This window comes from Corvus kubaryi, unplaced genomic scaffold (genome assembly GCF_017639235.1).
Source record: "Corvus kubaryi isolate FWS band 111438036 unplaced genomic scaffold, C.kubaryi_AGA036_p1.0 72, whole genome shotgun sequence".
In the NCBI taxonomy this organism is placed as follows: domain Eukaryota; kingdom Metazoa; phylum Chordata; class Aves; order Passeriformes; family Corvidae; genus Corvus; species Corvus kubaryi.
In genome coordinates, this window is record NW_024582060.1 from 1130313 (window position 1) to 1150019 (window position 19707).

At 47.2% G+C, this 19707-nt stretch overlaps 1 protein-coding gene across 1 annotated transcript in view; it reads right to left on the reverse strand.

Moving 5' to 3' along the window:
* CACNA2D4 (calcium voltage-gated channel auxiliary subunit alpha2delta 4) overlaps positions 1 to 19707 on the reverse strand; it is a 122077-nt gene that overhangs the window by 49244 nt on the left and 53126 nt on the right. The window contains exons 25-26 of the mRNA XM_042050150.1: positions 19326 to 19453; positions 15929 to 16009 (exon numbers count right to left, since the gene is read on the reverse strand). Of these exons, the coding sequence (XP_041906084.1) occupies positions 15929 to 16009; positions 19326 to 19453 (209 nt within the window). The remainder of the gene's footprint in view (positions 1 to 15928; positions 16010 to 19325; positions 19454 to 19707) is intronic.

Sequence of the window (19707 nt, forward strand, 5' to 3'; positions counted from 1 at the left end):
CCCTCCTGGTCTACCCAGGGTCACCAGAGTAAAGGAGACAGGACGCTCTGGACTGTTTTAGCATGACTTCCCTTCAACACAGGGATGCATGGGACAGGGGAGGATGTTCTTCAGGGAAGCAGAAGACCAGGCTGCCACGGAGGAAGAACTGGGAGAAGCAGTCAGTCCACCCACCAGTGTGCGCACACACTTTCCCCCTGCTTCCAGCACACTGTTTGTGGGGAAGAGGAAGAGAAGGAGGGGGGCTGGTGAGACATGAGGAGGAAGGACTCTTCCCCCATGCACTGTACAGCCACTCCAACCATCCCATCTGCTCCAAGTGTAGCCCGCTCTGAAGGGCAGAACTGGTGCACTGCAGACTCCGTATGCGTGTTACTGCTGCTCCACATTCCCAGCAAGCCAGGACTAGACTCTGCCTGCTGGATCCAAACCTCTCCCCAACCTCCCTCTCAGGGGAACTTCTCCCTTTACCATACTGGACTCCGCAATCATACTTGAAATGGGACTTAAGTCAGAGCGGTATATTTATAGATCTATATTTTACTTGCATCAAATAATGGTGACATGTTGCACAAAACAAATGGGATCTATATATGTGTGTGTGTGTGTGTATGTGTGTGTGTGTGTGTGTGTGTGAGATAAGAGAGAGACTGTTTTTAAGGGAATAGACTGGAGGTGAAATGAATGGGAAGAAGGTAAGGGACAATGCAGGGGTTGAGGGTGTGAAATCCTCCTTTTCCTGCACCTTCCCTGTGACTTCCTCCTGCCCTGACCAATTTTTCTTTGTTGCTAATAATATTTTCTATATCCTGTGTTGTGGGGCTGGTGATGACCTTGCCCATCCTTTCCTTTTTTTGTTTTAATTTATACGGCAGAAAGTCTGGATTTATCTCAACCCTAGACAAGGGACTGCTATGTTTAGAAACCCACCCAGGAAAGGAGAAGACAGGAAAGGGGAGAACTGAGTGTTGCTGGGAAACACGAAGGCAGGCTATGAGGAGTCCACTGGAAAGCAAATACTCTGTTCAGCAGGATGAGGACCTGTCCTTTCACACGCAGAGCAGAGCAACAGAGTTCACTGGGAAGGGCCCTCTTCATGGCACTGTTTGCAAACAGGCTCTTTCTCCATTCCCCAGTGCCCCTGGAAATCAGGCTGCCCTAGTGTGACTGCGCTGCCCACGGGCCCTGTAGGGAACTGGGCATCCCGAGCGGGCAGAAACGAGTCTCTCCTACAGGATGCTCGCTACAGAATGAGACCCGGTGCTCCTTGTGTGCCCAGCTGACAGGTTCCTCTGCTGTGTGGGGACAGCAGCTCCTGTTGTCCCTGCAGGCACAGCTGGGCATGGGGGAAATCCCCCTGGATGCACCCTTTGCTGAGGCAGGTGCTCCAATGCCACATGCAGGAGCCTGCCCTCAGGAAAGGGTCTTCTGGGGCCGGCAGGTCCAACGCATGCCAGGGTGATGGAGGGCTGGCAGGGCCACCAGGAACGCCCCTCCTGCTCCCCCCGCTCCTCTTCCCCACACATCCACCTGTGGGACAGGCAGGCACATTCCTTGCAGGGAACAGATAGCACTTGTAATTCCTTTTTCTTTTTTGTTACCGTTTGAGGGAGAGCGACAAGATTTTCTAAAATGATTGAATGGAGGTTTCTTTGGCATGAGACAGACAATTTTTAAAGGTATATTATATTTCTGGCTTGTTGTTACAGAATAATAATAAAGAATGTATTTTCCTATGCTCCTTCTTGTTTAAATGAGATCTCTGATGGTAACATTCACTCTTTCCCTACCCACTGCAAAAGCAAATACCACAGGGATACAGCCAGCCAAAGGAGAAAGCCCCTCAATTCCCACAGATGGATCCTTGTCTGTACACAGTCTGAAGCTGGAGTGACCGTGCACACACACACACACACACAGTATCAGTGTAAGTCAGGACTCAACACACAGTCAGTCAAGGTGAGATCCTAGATCTAGAAACACACACACAGAATGCTCCAGGGACACAGCCAGCCAAGGGTGATTGTGTAACAAGGATAAGATACTGTGGCAATCAGCTCATTACATAAAAGTAGAAAGGGCCAAATTAATCCCTAGTGTAAGAACGCAGGAGCCAATGGAGTTATATTCAGGTCAAATTTGATTCCAAAAGCTTTTTTTTTTTTTTTTTTTTTTTAAATTAGAACATAATGTAACAAATAGGGAGCTATGGGTTCCTACATCTCCAGATTCTTGACCCTCTTGAGCAAGGTTATTTTGAAATGGATGGAAAATGCTGTCTAATCCTATTGCACCCCCAAGTACACAAGCTGTCACCCCTAGAGCTAAAAGAGTCTGTCCACCAGCTGTTCCCTGGCTAGGTCTATCACACACAGCTAAGAAGTTTAAATTCCCCACTTTGCCACTTTCAGTGCTAAGCATACACAACTCATCACATTCCCTTGCTGTAAGAATAAGCTCATCCTGACGCATGTGGAAACGCAAAAGATGTTAAACCCCACCACAAGCAAACCCTTGTGCCACCCTACTCACACTGTCATACTCAGCCACCCTGCTATGCTCAGTCTGATCTTCAGAGAGAAACCGGGAGCAGAACCCAGCTACTCTTAATCCGCTCACAGCTGAGACATCTGTTCTGCTCAAAAGGTATGTGCTGCAGGAGAATCACCATTATTGCTTAATAGCATGGTGTCTATGACACATAGTTTAATCTAATTTTGCCAGGTAGGTAGAGGAGTGCACACAGATACTACTCAGCAGTTCATATAATACCAGAAACACAGAGCAGAAAAAAAGCAAAGCCAACACACTCATCTGATGACTCTAGGCTTTTTCAGTTCATGAACCATCTGGGAGCAGGCTGCCATTTTCTGCAATTTGATTTATTATTTATTATTTTTATTACTATTTGATATTGATAAACATGTTTGTCCTGCTGACATACCTACTCATGCACACATATAACACCCTACAGAACCATGTAATTCTGTATATATAACATGTAAAATACATAAAATAGGATTCCTCCTCAGTATCTCATCCATCAGAAGCCCACCATGCTGGCTTGAAGAGTGTTTGCTAGCACTGATTGGAAGCACAGGTCAGAGGGTCAGCTTCTATCCTCTGACCAGATAAATGCAAGTCCTAGCATGGGATTTCTGAGGACCAAAAAGACTTCCCTCCAAGAATAATGGGAAATACAACAAGCATTCACCAATGAATACAGTTACAGAATGACATGTGAGTAAATAAAGATTTCCTGCCTCATTTTGGGGTGCTCTCCATGTCTGTCGCAGCTCTGGAAACATGGGGACAAGGCAGCATCCTCACAGCTTTGCTCCCTTTAGGGAATGGGGGAAAAGCACCCAACAAGGGCCAGATCTGTCTTTCCCACAGTGATGCTGTGCTGCAGCCAGGCAGAGGCCATGTGCAGGGCACCTGGATCCAAGGAGAAAGCAAAGCGTGATGCTAATAATAACTCTGCCTCGCGTGGAGCTTCTGGGCCAGGACAACAACGTGCCGCTCTCTGCTTGGGGCTCCAGGCAGAGATTTGCCCCTTCACATTTGCTTTTGCTGAGTCCTAACTTGGGAATAAACTTGTTTGTTAGCACAGCCGCAGGAAATCAACTGCAGGAGTGAGGAATGCAGGTATTTCATTTGAGGGAATACACACAGACGATACCCCGCGATATTCAACCAGCCCCGCTTAAAGCTCAAAGGGAAATATGCAGAGTAACAACAGTGCTTTGCATTTCTATAGTGCTTGCCTTTGGCAGCTCTCTGGGAGCTTGCAAACATTAATGAATTCACAGAGGCAGAGATTCAGAGAATATAAAGGCCAGAAGGGACTTTAGATCATCCAGTCTGACCTTCTGTGTATTGCACGCTACTTGGAAATTGTGTGGAAAAGAACCACAAACATTATTTGAGGGTGGCAGAAAATGCCTTCCTGTGAAAGGCTTAAAGAGCTCAATCTGTTTAGCTTATGAAACAGAAATTAGAGAAGCTATGCTGTAGAAATACCAACAGTATTTACATGCAGCGAAGTCGAATCTTCCAGAAAGGCATCTACCTTTGATTAGAAAAACACTCAAGAAAGGGAAAAATACTGTTTCCCTCGGTATCTTATGACAATACCTATTCATGGTCATTGTTAGCATTCACGTTTACTAACTCATTTCAATCTGTTTGGTTTTTCTGTCACAGTTTCTGTTATTCTCTCCCCTAGATTAAAAAAATGAACCTTCAGTAACCAGCAGCTCTCTCTGTGGAGGCACTTTATACTCTAAATCAAATAATCTCTGTCTTCTTTTAGGTACAATAGGCAGATTGAGTTCATTAAGCCTTTCACTGAAAGCATTCCCTCACCTCTGAACAACACTGTAGCCTATTGTCACACTGCTTCCAGTTTTTTCTCCTCCTTTTAGAAGTATTTTCCACATTCACTACTGTCTGTGCTCTATATTGTAGACACTACATGACTTTTGCCACTTTTCTCTACTCCTTCTCACCAAAGAATGTCTCACAGCACACTCACTAGGCTGTGTGAATATTGTTCCTGCTTTAAAGATGGAGGCAAATGGAAATGCTAGGACAAAACCCTAACAAGTAATTTTGAGGGAGGCAGATTATGGGTAAGTGGTTCTGATCCTACTCATAACCACCTTTACAGTAGTACAAAATCAGTGCATTTTAAACACGAACCTCCAGATTTATGCAATTCTTGGCAAGAGAAAATCTAGCCCTTTATTTAAAAGGATGATCCCCTTCCAGCATTTTCCACTTTTTCATCCACTCATGGCCTCATATGGTTATTTTTCACATATTTTTCACTGGACATAAATGTCTTGGATTCCCCAGTTATTCCTTCTCTTTCCCCTTATTTTCATCTTCTTGTGACTGATCATCCCTTTTCAGAGAGTGCCTCTGACCAGCTGCTTCTCAGATTCTCCCTTCTCTGGTCTGCTCAACTGCTCAGCTGCCACAAAACACATCAGCCCCCACATCCCCATCTGCTTTTCAAGGGCTTGTTACCATAAGCAGGGGTTTTTCTACTCACTATTCTTTACTTTGCAAAACCCAATGCACTCAAGAGAAACCACCACAACATCAAAGGCTGAGAGGGGGGTTTAGGTCAGCCTTAGCTTCTTCCTGCCTCCCAGGTGCTGTGCTGGGACTCTCACCTGCATTAACAAACACCTTTTTATTCAGTCATGACTAAAATCCTGGAGTGTGTGAACTACAGGGTAAGAATGCCCAGCCTTGTACCCAAGGGGAACGCTGCAGTGAGTGGGAAGTTCCCTGAGTGTTCACCTTGCTTGCTGCTGGTTTTTGTACTGTGACATGGTGACACCCGGGACTTCAGCTGTTCCCTGGTGAAGGGATGACAGGCTAACAGAGTCTCAGCTCTTTCTATTCAAGGCACCACCACTTTCTTACACACTTTTCAAGCTCCAGCTTAAAGCCGTTGTCTTCATGCTCAGATTCTGGGTAAAGCTGCAGTACTCTAACAGACAGAATCCCACTTCTAGTTTTGCACCCTAAGTGTTTTGCTGGCCGGCCTATACTACACTATCTCCATACAACTGTGTGCTTCAGTTTAACCGTGTCCCCCAAGATGCATTTATTGCAGCAATCCTATCTGCTCTGGCCTCGGCTGCATGTGGTTAAAGAAGCTGGGTGCTCCCAGGTTCCTCTCACAGAGTCAGACTTCCTTTTCCTCTCATCATCTGTCTGTCCAGTCTGCTCCTGTCTCAGCCTGTATTCCTTTGACCAAAACTGTAACACAGACTAGAGAGAGGTCTCACAGGGCTTTGGGTAGGAGCATCAATGTATTTTCCCACTGGGAACACCTCCCTGAGTACTAGCACGGCATTTGCTTTGTCCATAACTGCATCACACTGTGACTCACCATCATCCCACCACCACCTAATACAGAAGATTCCAGCATTTTTTTCCTGAGCTTTCTCAGGGTATGTCTACCATTAAGTCCATCCATCTGCCTTTCCGCAAGGTTCTCAGGACAGATCTTGGCAGATGACAATGGTTCCCTGAATTTTATGTGGGCATCAGGGAGCAAAACAGCTTATGCTGATGATCCACACTGAAGATCCTCACTGAGACTTGGCAAAATTGGCTCAACAGTTCCCAGAAGACAAAGACTGCCTCTAGTCCTGCTTGCTGTGCTCTCTGCCAGATCTCTCAGAGTTCCCAGCTTACAGAAGATTTCTATTATTAGTTGTCAAGCATATGACCTTGTCTGTCGTACTACTGAAATTCATTCTGTTTCTGGTACTCCTGCCAAGGTCAAATAAGGCTTTCTCTACAATATCCTGGCCCTTCCCTGTAGTAGCAATGCCTTCTAGTGTTGAATTATTAGGATACTCCCTCACTCTCCACAGCTATCCGAGTCAGGGTCTCAGGTTAATATTAGCTAATCCCATGGGTGACCACGGGGAGTGTAACAAGTAACCTTTTGCTAGACTTTAACAGGTGATCTTGCTGCTGCTCCCTTCCCAGATTGCCTTCTCCCTCCCTCCCTTTTACAACTCCTCTGCCTCCCTTGATCTTCTCCAGTCTAACTAATTGTTTCTTATGTGGCATGTATCAATGCTTTACTGAAATACAGAGATGAGACCTTTGAAATTTCTTTTGCTTTCCAGGAAAAAAATCATCTGAAAGCTGTTGGCTTGGCCTGGTGTTATCCAGCCCTGATAAACTCATATAGCCTGACTTTCTTTTCCCCTAATTGCTTGGTAGTAATTATACTTTCCTTGAAGATCTCCTCTAAAGTTCTACAAACATTGCAGAGGTCACACTTAAAAGTCTGAGACTGACAAACTTATTTCTCATCCTTCTTTAGTCCTAACTGCTGAATTTTCACTTTTCCAGACTGCACGGAGTCACCACTGTGTGCAGAGCTGAAAAAAGCCCTTTGCTGTAAGTGTGTGTTTCCATGTGCCAGCTCTCCCAGGGCCAGAGAGCACCCAGGCCCAGCACTGGGAGTGCACTAATCAGCTTGAGCTGCTTAATCACAGTAGTCAGCTTGTTTCTTTCCCCAAGGCTGATATTTCTGTCCTTATCAATAACTTGGGCAGAGAGTCTTCTTTGGTTTTGGCTCAGACTACAGACTCCTTAATCCCAACTTCACTCTTATTGACCACAAGTGGCCCTAATTCTTCTTCTTTCTTTTTTTTTCTTTCCAAATAGCTGAAGAATATTATGCTGTTTGTTTTAACCTCCTTTGCAAGGTCTAACTCAGCTTGATATGTAAGCAATCCGCACTTTATCCTTACAATTCTGACCTCTAAGGGAGGGCAGGGCAGGGCAGGGCTAGGCAGCCTTCTTTGCTGTCTTTTTTCCATTCCACATAGCCTCTCTCTGCAGAGCCAGCTTAAGCAGTTGCTTGTCATGGCAGACAGATGGAGGGCAAGAGAATCAGGATCCTCACAGAAATGGGGACTCTACACTGTCCCCAAAAGCTCAACTGCTCCCTCCCCACACTCCAGACTTTGCACAGCTGCCTGTGAAAGCAGTGCCAGGAGCCAGCAGCAGAACACCCTCCACACACTCAGGGCCATCTAACCAGAATTATCTGTGATCCTATCAGTGGGGTTTCTGTAACCCAGTGAGAGAAAGGAAGAGAAGTAAAAGGTCTTGTGACGCAAAAGTGATGGCAGCCAGAGTCCCATTACAAAGCCTTATGATGGGGAGATTTGTGCCTTAGGTAACAGGTCGGGCAGGAGAAAAAGAATTTGGGCTCATTTTGGTGGTTAAAAGAATGTATCTTAGGAGGAGGCTGGAGCTGTACTCAGATCTGCTAAGTTTCTGTGGTTCTCACCCTGCAAAACTTGTCTGCTTCTGCCTTGGCTGAATTTAAGCTACACCATCATACAAGACATTTCCTATAACCTCCTCTGCTGTGACATTTAGCTCCTTCATCCTTACATCTACAGACAGTTCATGTGATCCTTTTCAGCATCTTCTCATGTGGCTTTGCTCCTCTGCTGAGCTGTAGGTGCTGATACAGCTCAGGACATCAGCTATACCTGGGCTAAGACTACAGACAAAGCACTTTACTCCATGCATTTTGGATAAAAGACATGGGGCACTGTGGGGATAGGTGTGAGCAGGGTAATGAACTGGCCTTGCATTCACACAGAGATTTGGGTGGTGTCAGGGGTGTCAGTGCCGCTTGCCTGGCAGCCTGAGGATCTTCACACAGCTTCAAGTGGAAGGTCCTGCACCATTCGTGACCCTTGCACTTTGTCAGTCCCCCTGAATACCCAGTGCTTATTGACAGCCCCTGCATACTGGGTAAAACTGCATGGCCACAGGGATCAATCCTGGACCTACCTGGAAAACACCACAGACAGGAATAGGTGCAAATTGCTCAGTGGTTCTGAGTGTCTGTGCACGTCCCCAGCGAGATGTGCAGACAGGGATCCCAGGATGTCACAGCACACCGCACAGGAGCTGTTTACGTATGCAGATGCACACACATATGCACAAATCCCCTCACACATCGCTTATCTACACATCCTACGCACTCCCACGAGCACCTCTGTGCAGGGATACAGGGCCCTGCTGATGCTGGGTAGGCAGGAGTTAATGGAAGAGAGGCTGGGAAGGAAATTAAAAGCAAAAAGAAGTTGAAAGCCCAGCACATGATTCTTCTCCTATCACATCTGTGAATCCTGGAGCGCAAGAGTAATTGTCTGCAATGAGTCAGACCAAAAGGCACAAGGAAATGGTTGCTATGGCAACCCGTGCACTGCTCTAATTCGGCTCAGAATTAAAATGGTATCAAATAATTTGCAAGCAAAGGGAACATGGCAAAGGCGCTGGGTGCCAATCTAAAAAATCCAGCTATATGCAAGTCTCCCCTGAGTCAGTGTCAAGGGCCCCTTTTGCTTCAAGAGTGACAACCATGGCAATCAGAGGAGCTGTAGAGGCGGCGGTGATGGATAACCTTGGCTGAGCAGATTTCTGCTAGGCACAGGCAAGAATGGGGTCCTGGGCTGGAGCTCCAGCCTGGAACAGGCTCCGGGGCTGAGGATGTCCTGGAGAGATGCCTCACCAGACCCCAAATGGGAAAACTCTTTGCTCACAATTTTTTGTTTGGGTCCCATTGAGGAAATTCCCTGAGAGGGCCGGTGAGGGCAGGGCCTGGGCACAGGAACCTACCCACAGGGTCTGTGCTGGGTGAAGCACTGCCTGCATGGGCTGAGGACGGCAGGGCTCACCCCTTTATGCTTTTTCCCTGGTAAGTGGTGCAGTGTACATAGTCAGGCACTCAGCAGAGCCTACAAAGGAATATTTACTCTACAAAATTGGCTATTGTCTTCGATTTTTTCCCCAGACAAGGACGCATCCCAAGGCAATAGACAATGTCTGCACACACAGGGAGGAGGCACGGTCCCTGTGCTGAAGATCTTACAGCCTAAGCAGGCAGCACACACACCATGGAAGAAAAGGAATTTGCTAAGGTCCAGCCAGGGTGAGCAGAATGCTATGAAAGATGCCCCATGTGACTATTTTTAGCATTCTTTTGAGGTCAAAATAGACTTATTTGTCCCTCTTGTCCCCAGTTACTGTCTGTGCATGGAGACATCTATATGGAGTTCTGCAGGCAGATGTTGCTCTCTCTGCCTGTTCACTGACCCAGCTGGAGGACAATCAGCTCTGAAAAGGGAACCATGTGGCCCCAGCACTGATGCCAAACCTTGACAAAAGGCAAAGTTTGTAAGACCAGAGCCAGTGCAAAATGATGCAACCACCTCCCTTTTGTCTGGCTCATAGAACAGCTTGTGTGGGCCCCAGAAACACCCCAAAAAGCGGCCTGTGTGCTTGCAGGTGTCCCCCAGGGCTCAGCGTGTAAGTAGAATGCAATGGGAGGCAGGCAGGCAGACGGGTGGATGAAGGGTGCAAGAGACACTGCTTTTGGCACACCAATGGCCCCATGCCATGGGGATACCGGCTCAACCCTCAGGGCAGCCAAATGTCTACCCACTGCTAACAGCCCCCAGACAGATGTGCTGGGAGGTGGAGACAGCACAGCTGCTCTCAGCACTAAAACCAGCAGCATTTCTGTCTTACGAGTGCCCCTAACACTTTCTGTGACTCAGTTCCAGGGCACAGCCTGTTCAGATGTCTCTGATTTTGCTGGATCAAATGGATACGTGAGAAACTGCTCGGGCTAGCGGGATTGCCAGGAGGGGCTGGCACCAGGAAGAGACCAGACATAGCAGGTGATGGGCTGAAAATGAGTTGTCTTCCTTCTTTTTATCCATCCTACCACTGCACGCCGGGGGGACCAGGATTTCCATAAAGCCACCTGGTGTTGCCTCAGGAGCTCACTGAAGTCTCTGCACTGAGACAACTTTGGCACAACCTTCAGCATGAAAAGAGGAACAGCATTCCTTGTGAATACTGCAGCACACATTCAAGAGATCAGCTACCCTCATATTTTGTATGGGTATCTTAATGCTGCTTTCCGAACCGGCCTAGTGAAATAATTTTAATTCTCCAGTTTATATGCAGCTATTTCCGTGGAAAAGGGGCTTATGCTATTAGAGCTTATTTCTGTGCATTTTAACAGCTTCTGCTGATGCTACTGGCACTTTCCAGAGAGAAGGTTGAAATGTTTTATCCATCCAAGCAACAGAACTGTAGGAATACAGAATTGTGTGCAGATTAGCTTGAAAAATGCCACAGCAACAGTCCTGCTGAAAAAGCCACCTGCACCTCCTGTTCCTGCTTGCTGGTAGCAGACAGCAGGTAGCCAAAATTGGAGACCAAGGAAGAGGAGAGACATCAAGCTGGCCAGGAATTGCTTTTCAAATGAAGAGCTTCCATCAGACTGATAGAGGCTGGATTCTAACCAGAGGTAAAATGGCAAAATTACTCCTCATTACCTGCTTTTCAGACTGATTGATTTCAAATTCTTTTGAAAAAAAAAAATCAAAATACATTTTTAAAATCTGCTCCTGCTGTGAGTACAGAGCTCTTGTAAAAATACTGGTCTTGATAGCTCAGTGCCCCAAAACTCTGTCTTCAAAACAGAGACAACATTTCTCTTCTCTGCCCCTGGTTTGAGTTTGCCTAGGGCTCTCCCCAAATCCATCTGCATGAATTGCTGGTGTCATGGGATAACGATTTCACTGTGGTCCAATAACTGCTGGTAAGAACAGCAACTTCCAATACAAACAGAGGAGAGAAGTGTTGTATAAAATAAACCCACACCTCCCATTTGGATTATTTTTATTGGGCACCATGTGCACCCCCCATTGTCTGTTTCCCACCCCTGACACATGACAACCATGGCAGGGAACCTCACCCTACCTGTCCCTGTGGGGACTGGCAGCCAGCTGACGGCCACGGAAGTTGAACAGCAAGAAGGTCAGGCAATGAAAGAGACGTCATCCACAGCCCAAAGTGACAGCTGAACTCCTGCACAGATTCCAGCGGTTTCACTGGGGCTTTAAATCACTAAAGCTTCTGTCAGCAACTCCATGTGATTTCTGCCTTGCAGCCTGGGGATCAGAAAGCCCCAGGCTACTGACTCACGGGAGGGAGCAGATGACAGTGCTATCTGGGGCAGGACATGGCTTGGGGAGAATGCCATCAACATTCCTTATTTCTCATTTCCAATGCAGTTAGTGTGCGTGAAAGGTACTGGACTGACATCCCAGGAGAATAGCTGCCTTCTAATTAACTATAATTAATCATCCAGACATTACTTAATGTTTGCACAGTGCTTTGAAGTGCCAAAGCACAATAAAGCAGGTAGATAATATTCATTCCAAGAAATGGGTATCGTCAAACCAGAGCTGCCTGTGTGGCTTCCCACCAAAGAGACCACACCAACTCAGCTCATACAAGTGGACCCTGCCTTGGCTCCACCATGTCCTCCAAGAAATCTGTGTGCACACTGAACCCCTTGTGCACCCCTTCCAGGCCCATGGGGAAAGGAGAGGGATGGATGAAAGGGGGGAGGCGAGGGCAGGGCAAAGGACAATGCTTTTCCCTCCTGAATTTGGCCACCTCTCCATCTGGAGCATGGAGGAGCATCTCTAATGGCAAGAGGTGCAGCTTGGACTTCCCCTCAAACCCATTCTGGGATTTCCCACTGAGCTAAGACAGACTGAACCAGGAGGAAGGAGGCCCTTGGGCTTCCCCCGCCATCCCTTCTCTCAGCCCTCCAGACTGTAACTCTCTAATACCATCTGACTGCTCCCTCACTCCCTGACAGCAGCCAGGCCTTTGTCATCTTCCTGGACATTTGATTTCACCAGTTTGCCTTACTCTGCCCTGGCTGGGCACTGCCATTCATCTGCCAGAAGAAAAGGGGCCCAACACTCCCTGTCACTGACATTCTCCCCAAGGGGGCACTGGGGGTGCTCCCTCCCCATGAGCACGGCTGTAAATCCTGCAGCTTAATTTTTCACTGCATGCATAGTGAACATTTCAAAGTGCTTACAAATCCCCTCAAGCACCAAGTCAGACAAGTGACAGTGTTTGTAATGATCAGTGACAGAATGACAGGCCAGTTCATACCACTTGTTCTTTTAGAGGGGCACTTAAAAAGTCTCTGTTGTTCCCCTTTTACAGAACTGTGGCTGCATTTGTTCAGAAACTACAAGTCTACACAGATATTTGGCTTTCTGGGAACCAATGCTGGGTACCAAACTTCTGGTAGTATCATAACTCTAAATTACCATGGTATCATCCCACTGAGAGCTGATGCCATCAGAATAACAATAACACCAATCTGCATCCCATTCTGCTCTGATTGCCTCTTCTGTGCCTCCACGCTCCCTGCCCTTCCTTCACCTCTCTCCCATACCCAGGATGGTGTTGCAGCACTGCCCAGTGTAATTTCTGCTGCAGCCTCTGCTGTGGAATGAAGTTCCCTAGAATCAGGATCTAGCCACTCAGGAGGATGATATTACTGTGAGGAGAGATGAAGTGAGATCTATATCCTTACTCTCAAAGCTGACATCCTCAAGAAACAAACCAGTATTTCAATTGGCAGTGTGACCACTAGTTATTGCCCTTTTTTTAAATGACTGCTGGTAAGAAAGATTCAGATGATGAACCTTTCACTACTGGAAACAGAGCAAATGGTAATACAGTACCTTTTTGCTCCCTGAACCCCCCCAAGCATGGTGTGAACTGACACCCAAGCCAGCACATGGGACATATCTCAGCAAACCCTTGCACTCCTGCTGAAGTCCTTGGAAGCTACAGCTGGGGACATGAGGAACTTTGGACCCTTTGGGAGATGCTATTTGTCCTGATGCTGTTATTTAGCCCACCCATACCATGGATCAAAGATGGGTTGTTTTCATCAGAGCAAAGGAAACCAAGAATGAAGAACACCCACCATGTGTGGGAACAGCAGAAGATGCTTATGGTCAGGCCACCTGAAGTACCTGCTAGTGACAGGGACCATAGTACCTTTAAGGAACAAAAGCAATTTAAAATTCATTTCTCTGTCTCAACTTCGTGGTTGCCAGTGAGAAAACTGGTTCTGCATCATTTCCTCAAATGACAGATTTTTTTCCTTATTGTTACTGTTTTAACACGATTTGTTTCCCTATCCTCTGCTGTTTCCTCCACCCTCTGCAGAGGATCCTGTCCCTTCACAGCATGTCCACAGACAGTACTCAGCATAACTGAGTGGGTGGAAATCTCCACAGGGGTTGTGAAAAGCACTGCTGACAGAAGAGAAATGGCTCTGTCAGGGGCAGATCCTCCTGGCACTTGTTCTTGCTCCAGTGCTTTCACTGAGAAGTTTCCTTCCTTGTATTTATGCTGAGTGCCAGATTGTCCTGGTTTCAGCTAGGCTAGAGTTAATTTCTTCTCAGTAGCTGTTAGAGTGCTGCGTTTTGAATTCATAATGAGAATGGTGTTGATAACACACTGATGTTTCGGGTTTTTGCTAAGTTGTGTTTATCCTAAGTCGAGGGCTTTTTTCCTTGTCTCGTGCTCCGCCAGTGAGGAGGAGAACAAAGGAAACTGGGAGGGAGCATAGCTGGGACAGGTGACCTGAACTGACCAAAGGGACATTCTACACCACAGAACATCATGCCCAGTATATAAACTGGGGGGAGTTACCCAGAAGGGGGACCAGTCTGGGCTTGGGAAGAGGGGTCTGGCATGGGGCAGTGGGTGGTGAGCAATTGTATGGTGCGTTGCTTGTTTTTCCCTTTTCATTATTATCATTCATTATCATTTACCATTGTTGTTGTTGTATTTTACTTTATTTTCAATTATTCAACTCTTCTTATCTCAAACTGCGAGTTTTACTTTGATTCTCCTCCCTGTTCCACCACGGTGGAGGGGTGAGAGGGAGGCTGGGTGAGCGGCTGTGTGGTGCTTAATTTCCAGCTGGGCTTAAACCACAACACAGATGAACTGCTTGTGCCTCTGCTCTAATCCACAGGTCAGGACGGTGAAGGAAAAAGATCATGAAAAACAAACTCCTTTAAAAAAAAAAATGTTCTTTTCTCCTCTCAAATTAATGCTTAGAAAAATGCTGTACTGAGACCCTTGGTGCAGTTTCAATGCTCTTTCATTTTCTGCTGGGTATAACAGTGTCAGGTGGTACCAATTTTGGGAGCAGTTTCTATCATCCAAGCACCTATTGATGTGAACTTTGCTGAAACTATCTCTGTTCACAGGTGTCTCTGGACAGACCTCATAATAATTTTCTCCCTTTGGGTATAACATAGTGAAATGTTCTACTTCATAACACCTATCCTTCAGCTTATAAGTACTTTCTCAATGCCCATGTGATAATTAAAGACTATCATTGTCAGCTAGAACTTAGTGAAATCCTGGAAATTAAGGAATGCTTCATCAGGTGAAGTTAAATTGCTATAGTTTTACTGGCTAGTAGCATTGAAGAGCATTCATTGTATCCTACCCAACCTAGGCAAATGCAGTGGCAGACTCTGTGATCTGAAGGTATCTGCTGTATGGCCTTCTCTCTTCCCTATCCTATCTATAGGATACTCCTATAACAAAATTGTTCTTTGGTGTCTCTTATCAGTCATTCCTTCCACCATACAAAGTTCCATTAACACTGACCATTCTTTCACAAGAAGCTTTGCATCACAGCACATTTCTGGTGATAATTACTCCATTACCTGTTCCATCAACCTCTTCCTTTAGTCACTGCTTCCAGGAATAAAAAAATTTCCATGGAGCTGCATCTTCTCTTACCCCAATACTCCCATGCTGAGTGGTTAAATTGGGCATGGTGCCAGGGTTACTGATAGTGTTGATTTGTTTTGTTGAATGGCTGCTCTGTTTTGCTTCTGAGTTCAGTGTACTTCTGTAAAGGCTGAAGCAATTAATACAGAAAATGGCAACTCTTCAAAAGCTTTGGGGTTCTCTTGGAAACAATGTGCTGTATGAATTTTCCAAAAGAAGGTGCAGTCTAGTGAAGGTCTGCCAAAAGGAGTTTAAAGCTCAGATACAACAATAAGTTTGGCAATCTGTAGATCTGAGTTGGAGATCTAGCAACATGCCCATTCCACCAGCAGAAGTTATTTTTCATTTGAGATAACAATGGAGACACATAAACATGATGCTGTTCCAAAGCCAAAAGCTTTTCTTGCAAAGTTTTAAACCTGCATGGACTTCCCAGCCTACTCATGCTCCAGAGAAAGAGTCTCAATCCCCAATTCACCAGCACTGGAGATGGGAAGCTTCCATTCAAACAGCCTGTTTCCCTTTTGGAAGCCTGTCAGCCACTCAGTACCTGTTCCATTATTCTGTTTAGCCTAGTTTTCAATACCACAAGCTATTGTGGCTCCTGTCACTTCCTCTGAATGACAAGCTAACAGCTCTCAGCTCCCACTCTGAATGCAAGATGCAGCCATTTCATTCAAGATAAAAAGAGAAACCAGTGTCCTACCTGCAGCAATTCCCATCTTCCCATCCACAGACACAGACACAGCCGTGCTCACTGTCACCACTTTTGGCAGGCCACCTCCCTCTGTCAAGACACAAATACAGCAGGCTTGGTTAACTTACCCCCAAAAAGGAGTAAAATACAGCAGGAGAAGCTTGCCCACACATTTTCCCATCCAGGACAGTGTGTACATATGCCTCAACTCTGAAACACCCCAGAATTTGGACGGCTGCATCTTTCAAGACACATAAGCAGCCTAATGGACTATGAGTGGATTTTCTTTTTCTCTTCTCTCTGGCTCATGATACAAGTGGCATCCTCAGCATAAAGGAAGCACCCAAGGCTGGATGGGGCTTCGAGCAACCTGGTCTCATGGAAGACATGCCTGCCCATGGCAAGAGGTATGGAACTAAGTGACCTTTAAGGTCCCTTTCAGTCCCAAACGTTCCATGATTCTGGGATAAAATGTAAAGGATTGGCCTCCTCGATTTTGGGCATGTGGAGCTTCTCTTAGACCTTCTCTTAGCTGTTCTGCTCAATGTGCCATCTGAACTCTGGAGACAGAGGAGAAGCAGGACAGGTAATTCCAACACCACTTGCACAGTGAAGGCCAGGCTTATGTCTAACTCTTACCCAAGCCAGGCCAGCACTTCAAACTGCAGACACAGCACTTCCAGGTGCTTCCAGAGTGCACTCCATTTTAGGAACAAAGTCTTCTGGGACTTTGTTGCCTAAACTCTCTTATGCTCCAGGGTCTCCCAGTTCTCCTTGAGCTACTTCTGTAAGCATTCTGTAGGTCCTGTGACACATCTGCCAGCCCTGTGCAGACCTCTGAGCTCCCACAGGGCATTTAAAACCACATGGCTGGATAGGCTCAAGCAACTGAACCCCACCTCCCTTTGTCGGTGCAGTTGTTTCAGCCTGCAATTGTCCATGTGGCAGATTCCCTTTGTGTATTTTTTTAAAGTGATTAGATAGCTTCAGCTGGGGCACCTCTTTGGGAGCTGCCAGGGGACAGTCTGGAGGCCAGTCTGATGGATGTAGTCTGCACCTGCTTCCCTCCTCATGTGCTCTGTGGAAATCTCTTGCTTAGACAGATGGGTCAGGGACTCTTCCCTTCCCCACATCTCCAGCATTTGTTTCTGCTTTCCACGTCTGCCTTTATCATTCTAGGTGTGTCCAGAGCACAATTCAGCACCTACCACAGTTCAGCCTGCAAGCTCTGACTATTCTGGCTTTGTTTTTTGATCAAAGCCAGATTAACCTGCTCAAGTGTCTCAAAAGTGGTAAAACTCTTGCAAAACAAATACTCAGCTCACATCCCCTGGGCATGATCCTGCCTTTATGGTGAACCGCAAATGTCTTGTTCTAGGATGGGACAAAGAAGCAAAATACACACAGGCTTTCTAGAAAAAAAAAATCTGCCCAACACATGAAAAATCTGGGTTGTAAGAACAGTACTACTTGACATGCAGAGGCTTCCCTGCTGTCCTTTTATCTCTGAGACTTCTGGACACTGGAAGGAGGTGCTGTACCTAAATGATCCTGATGACCTGCAGTCATTTCCTGCTGGTCTCCTCCTCAACAGAGAGCTCTTGGGGGTTTTCCTTTTTAGATGATTAGAAGTCCATCTGCCATGAAAACCTCCTGAAACAGCAGGGGATTTGTGGAAAACATGAAAAGGGGACTTCAGCATCTGATAGAATTTAATAAGAAACTGGGTGGCCTATTTTGGCTAAAATGTGGGGCAGCCCTGCTTCATCAGATGTCGAGGAAGGCCCTGGACTGTGCTTTACAGTGAACCACTGTCTCAGAAGCACTGGGTAGTATTTCCTGACGCTTTCCAGGCATATTGTGTGATCCCATGGATCACAGTCTCTCTAAGCCCAGCTGCTCATCCCTAAAGAGGCTAATAATCTCCCTTACAGTTTAGGGCATGAGGTCTTCAGGGCCAAGTGCTACTTCTTACAATGTGCCTGCAGGGTTTCCAGGTGAATGGGGTTCTGAACTTGATTGAAGCTTCTGACCCATGGCCATGTGAAACCAAGAACAGTGCCAGCTACTTGTCTTCTGGCTTCATCTAGCTATGACTTCTAAGAAGGCCACAGCAAGCCACAACCTCAATGTTTAGCCAGCAATGACTACTGTGGCCTGGGTAATGGCTGCCCTGGGAAGTCCCACAGGGTGTCACTGCCTGGTTTTCCAACCAATGCTCTATTCCAAAGAGCAGATGCCATGGCTTGCAGGGGAGTAAAAGGTCCCTCCTGCCATCTCTCCACACCTGCCTTTTAAGTGAGATGTAAGAGTGCTGGGCAGAGAGAGGCTTTTGTAGGTTTCGAGTATTTTCTCTTTCCATTCCTTTCCCTTTCCATCCTGGTTCATCTCTTGCCTCCCAGGCTGGTTTTCTTTTCTTTGCTACTTGCTTTCCCACCCACCAGACTCCCACCACTGTGCCACAAAAAGCTTTAACAGCTACAGTGCCGAGCTCTGTGACAGAGGAGGAGAGCTAGGGGCCAGGGAGGAGCACAGAGGGGATTTCTGCCTTCTGTGGAGGAGTCTCACATGAGTATTTTGTTTTGCTTGTTTCTATTTAGGCTCTTCTGCTCTCTTCCAGCCTTTGAGAAGGTCCTGGCTGGCCCTGCATACTCACAGGAACCAACACCCTAAGCAAGAGATACTGAAAAGCCACTCCTTGCTTTCTTCTAGCGTTTGAACTTCTTTGCCAAGCAAGAGATGCCATATTCTAGTACTAGGATTGGAAGGATGCAGGGCACCAATGCTATGGAAAAGCCTTCCCCCTCCACCCTTTTCCTCCATTATCTTCCATAACAAACCCATCCTTTCCTGTCATGGAAAGCGGTGATGGAAAAAATGATACCCTCTAAACTTAGACTTCCTGACTTTTTGCTGGTCCCTCACCAGTGCCAGCTGTTACTGTCATCCAGCAGGGCTGATATTGTTCCCTCCCAAGCCTGGCCACACCTATGTGTCTCATCCCTTCTGCAACACCTTTCCTGTTCCCTTGTCATGTTTCGTGTGTTTTCCAGCCCCGCAAAAACCTTGCGTTCCCCCAGCTCCTGCCTACCTAAACCTTTCCATCTACCCGAGCCCTGCATTTCCATTTCCATTTCCATCCTTCCCCTCCCCTGTAGCCCTGCATTTCTCATTCCTGACTGCCTTCCCCACACCTTGTAGCTTCATCTTTCCGCTGTGATCGGTATCGTGGCCATGACCTCTCTGTCCCTACGCTGGTGCGAAGGAAACGCCAAGAGGGCAGGTCTCAGCCCTTCCCAGCAGGCGGGAGGCAGCGATAAAGGGATCGGGATGGGCGTGCTGTGGGATGCAAGGTGTGAAAAGCTTTTTTCTCTTTCCTTCTGCTCTGTGTTCAGGCTGGCGTTACCTGAATCATCTTCTGAGACAATGCTGTAGATGAAGCTCCCGGGGGGATGCTCGGCCGCCCTGCGGTACCACAGAGGGAAGTGGTCCATGGTGAAGATACTTTCCTTGTCCTTCTGTGTCAGGAATTTCCTGCCGGGAGAAAACACGTTGCTCACGGTGCGGAGGAGCGGCAGCCCTCCTCGGGACAACGCAGTGGGACACCTGCGGCAGGGTGCACGGCCGGCATCTCATCGCCCGGGGCTTTCCCGTGGGCGAGGGCACACGGTGTCTCCCGGTGTCCCCCGGTGTCCCCCGGTGTCCCCCCGGGGCAGCGCCGGGCCCTCCCCGGCTCCTGAGGGGCGGCCGCTCCCGCCGCGCCTCCCGCGGCCGCCGCCAGGTGCCGC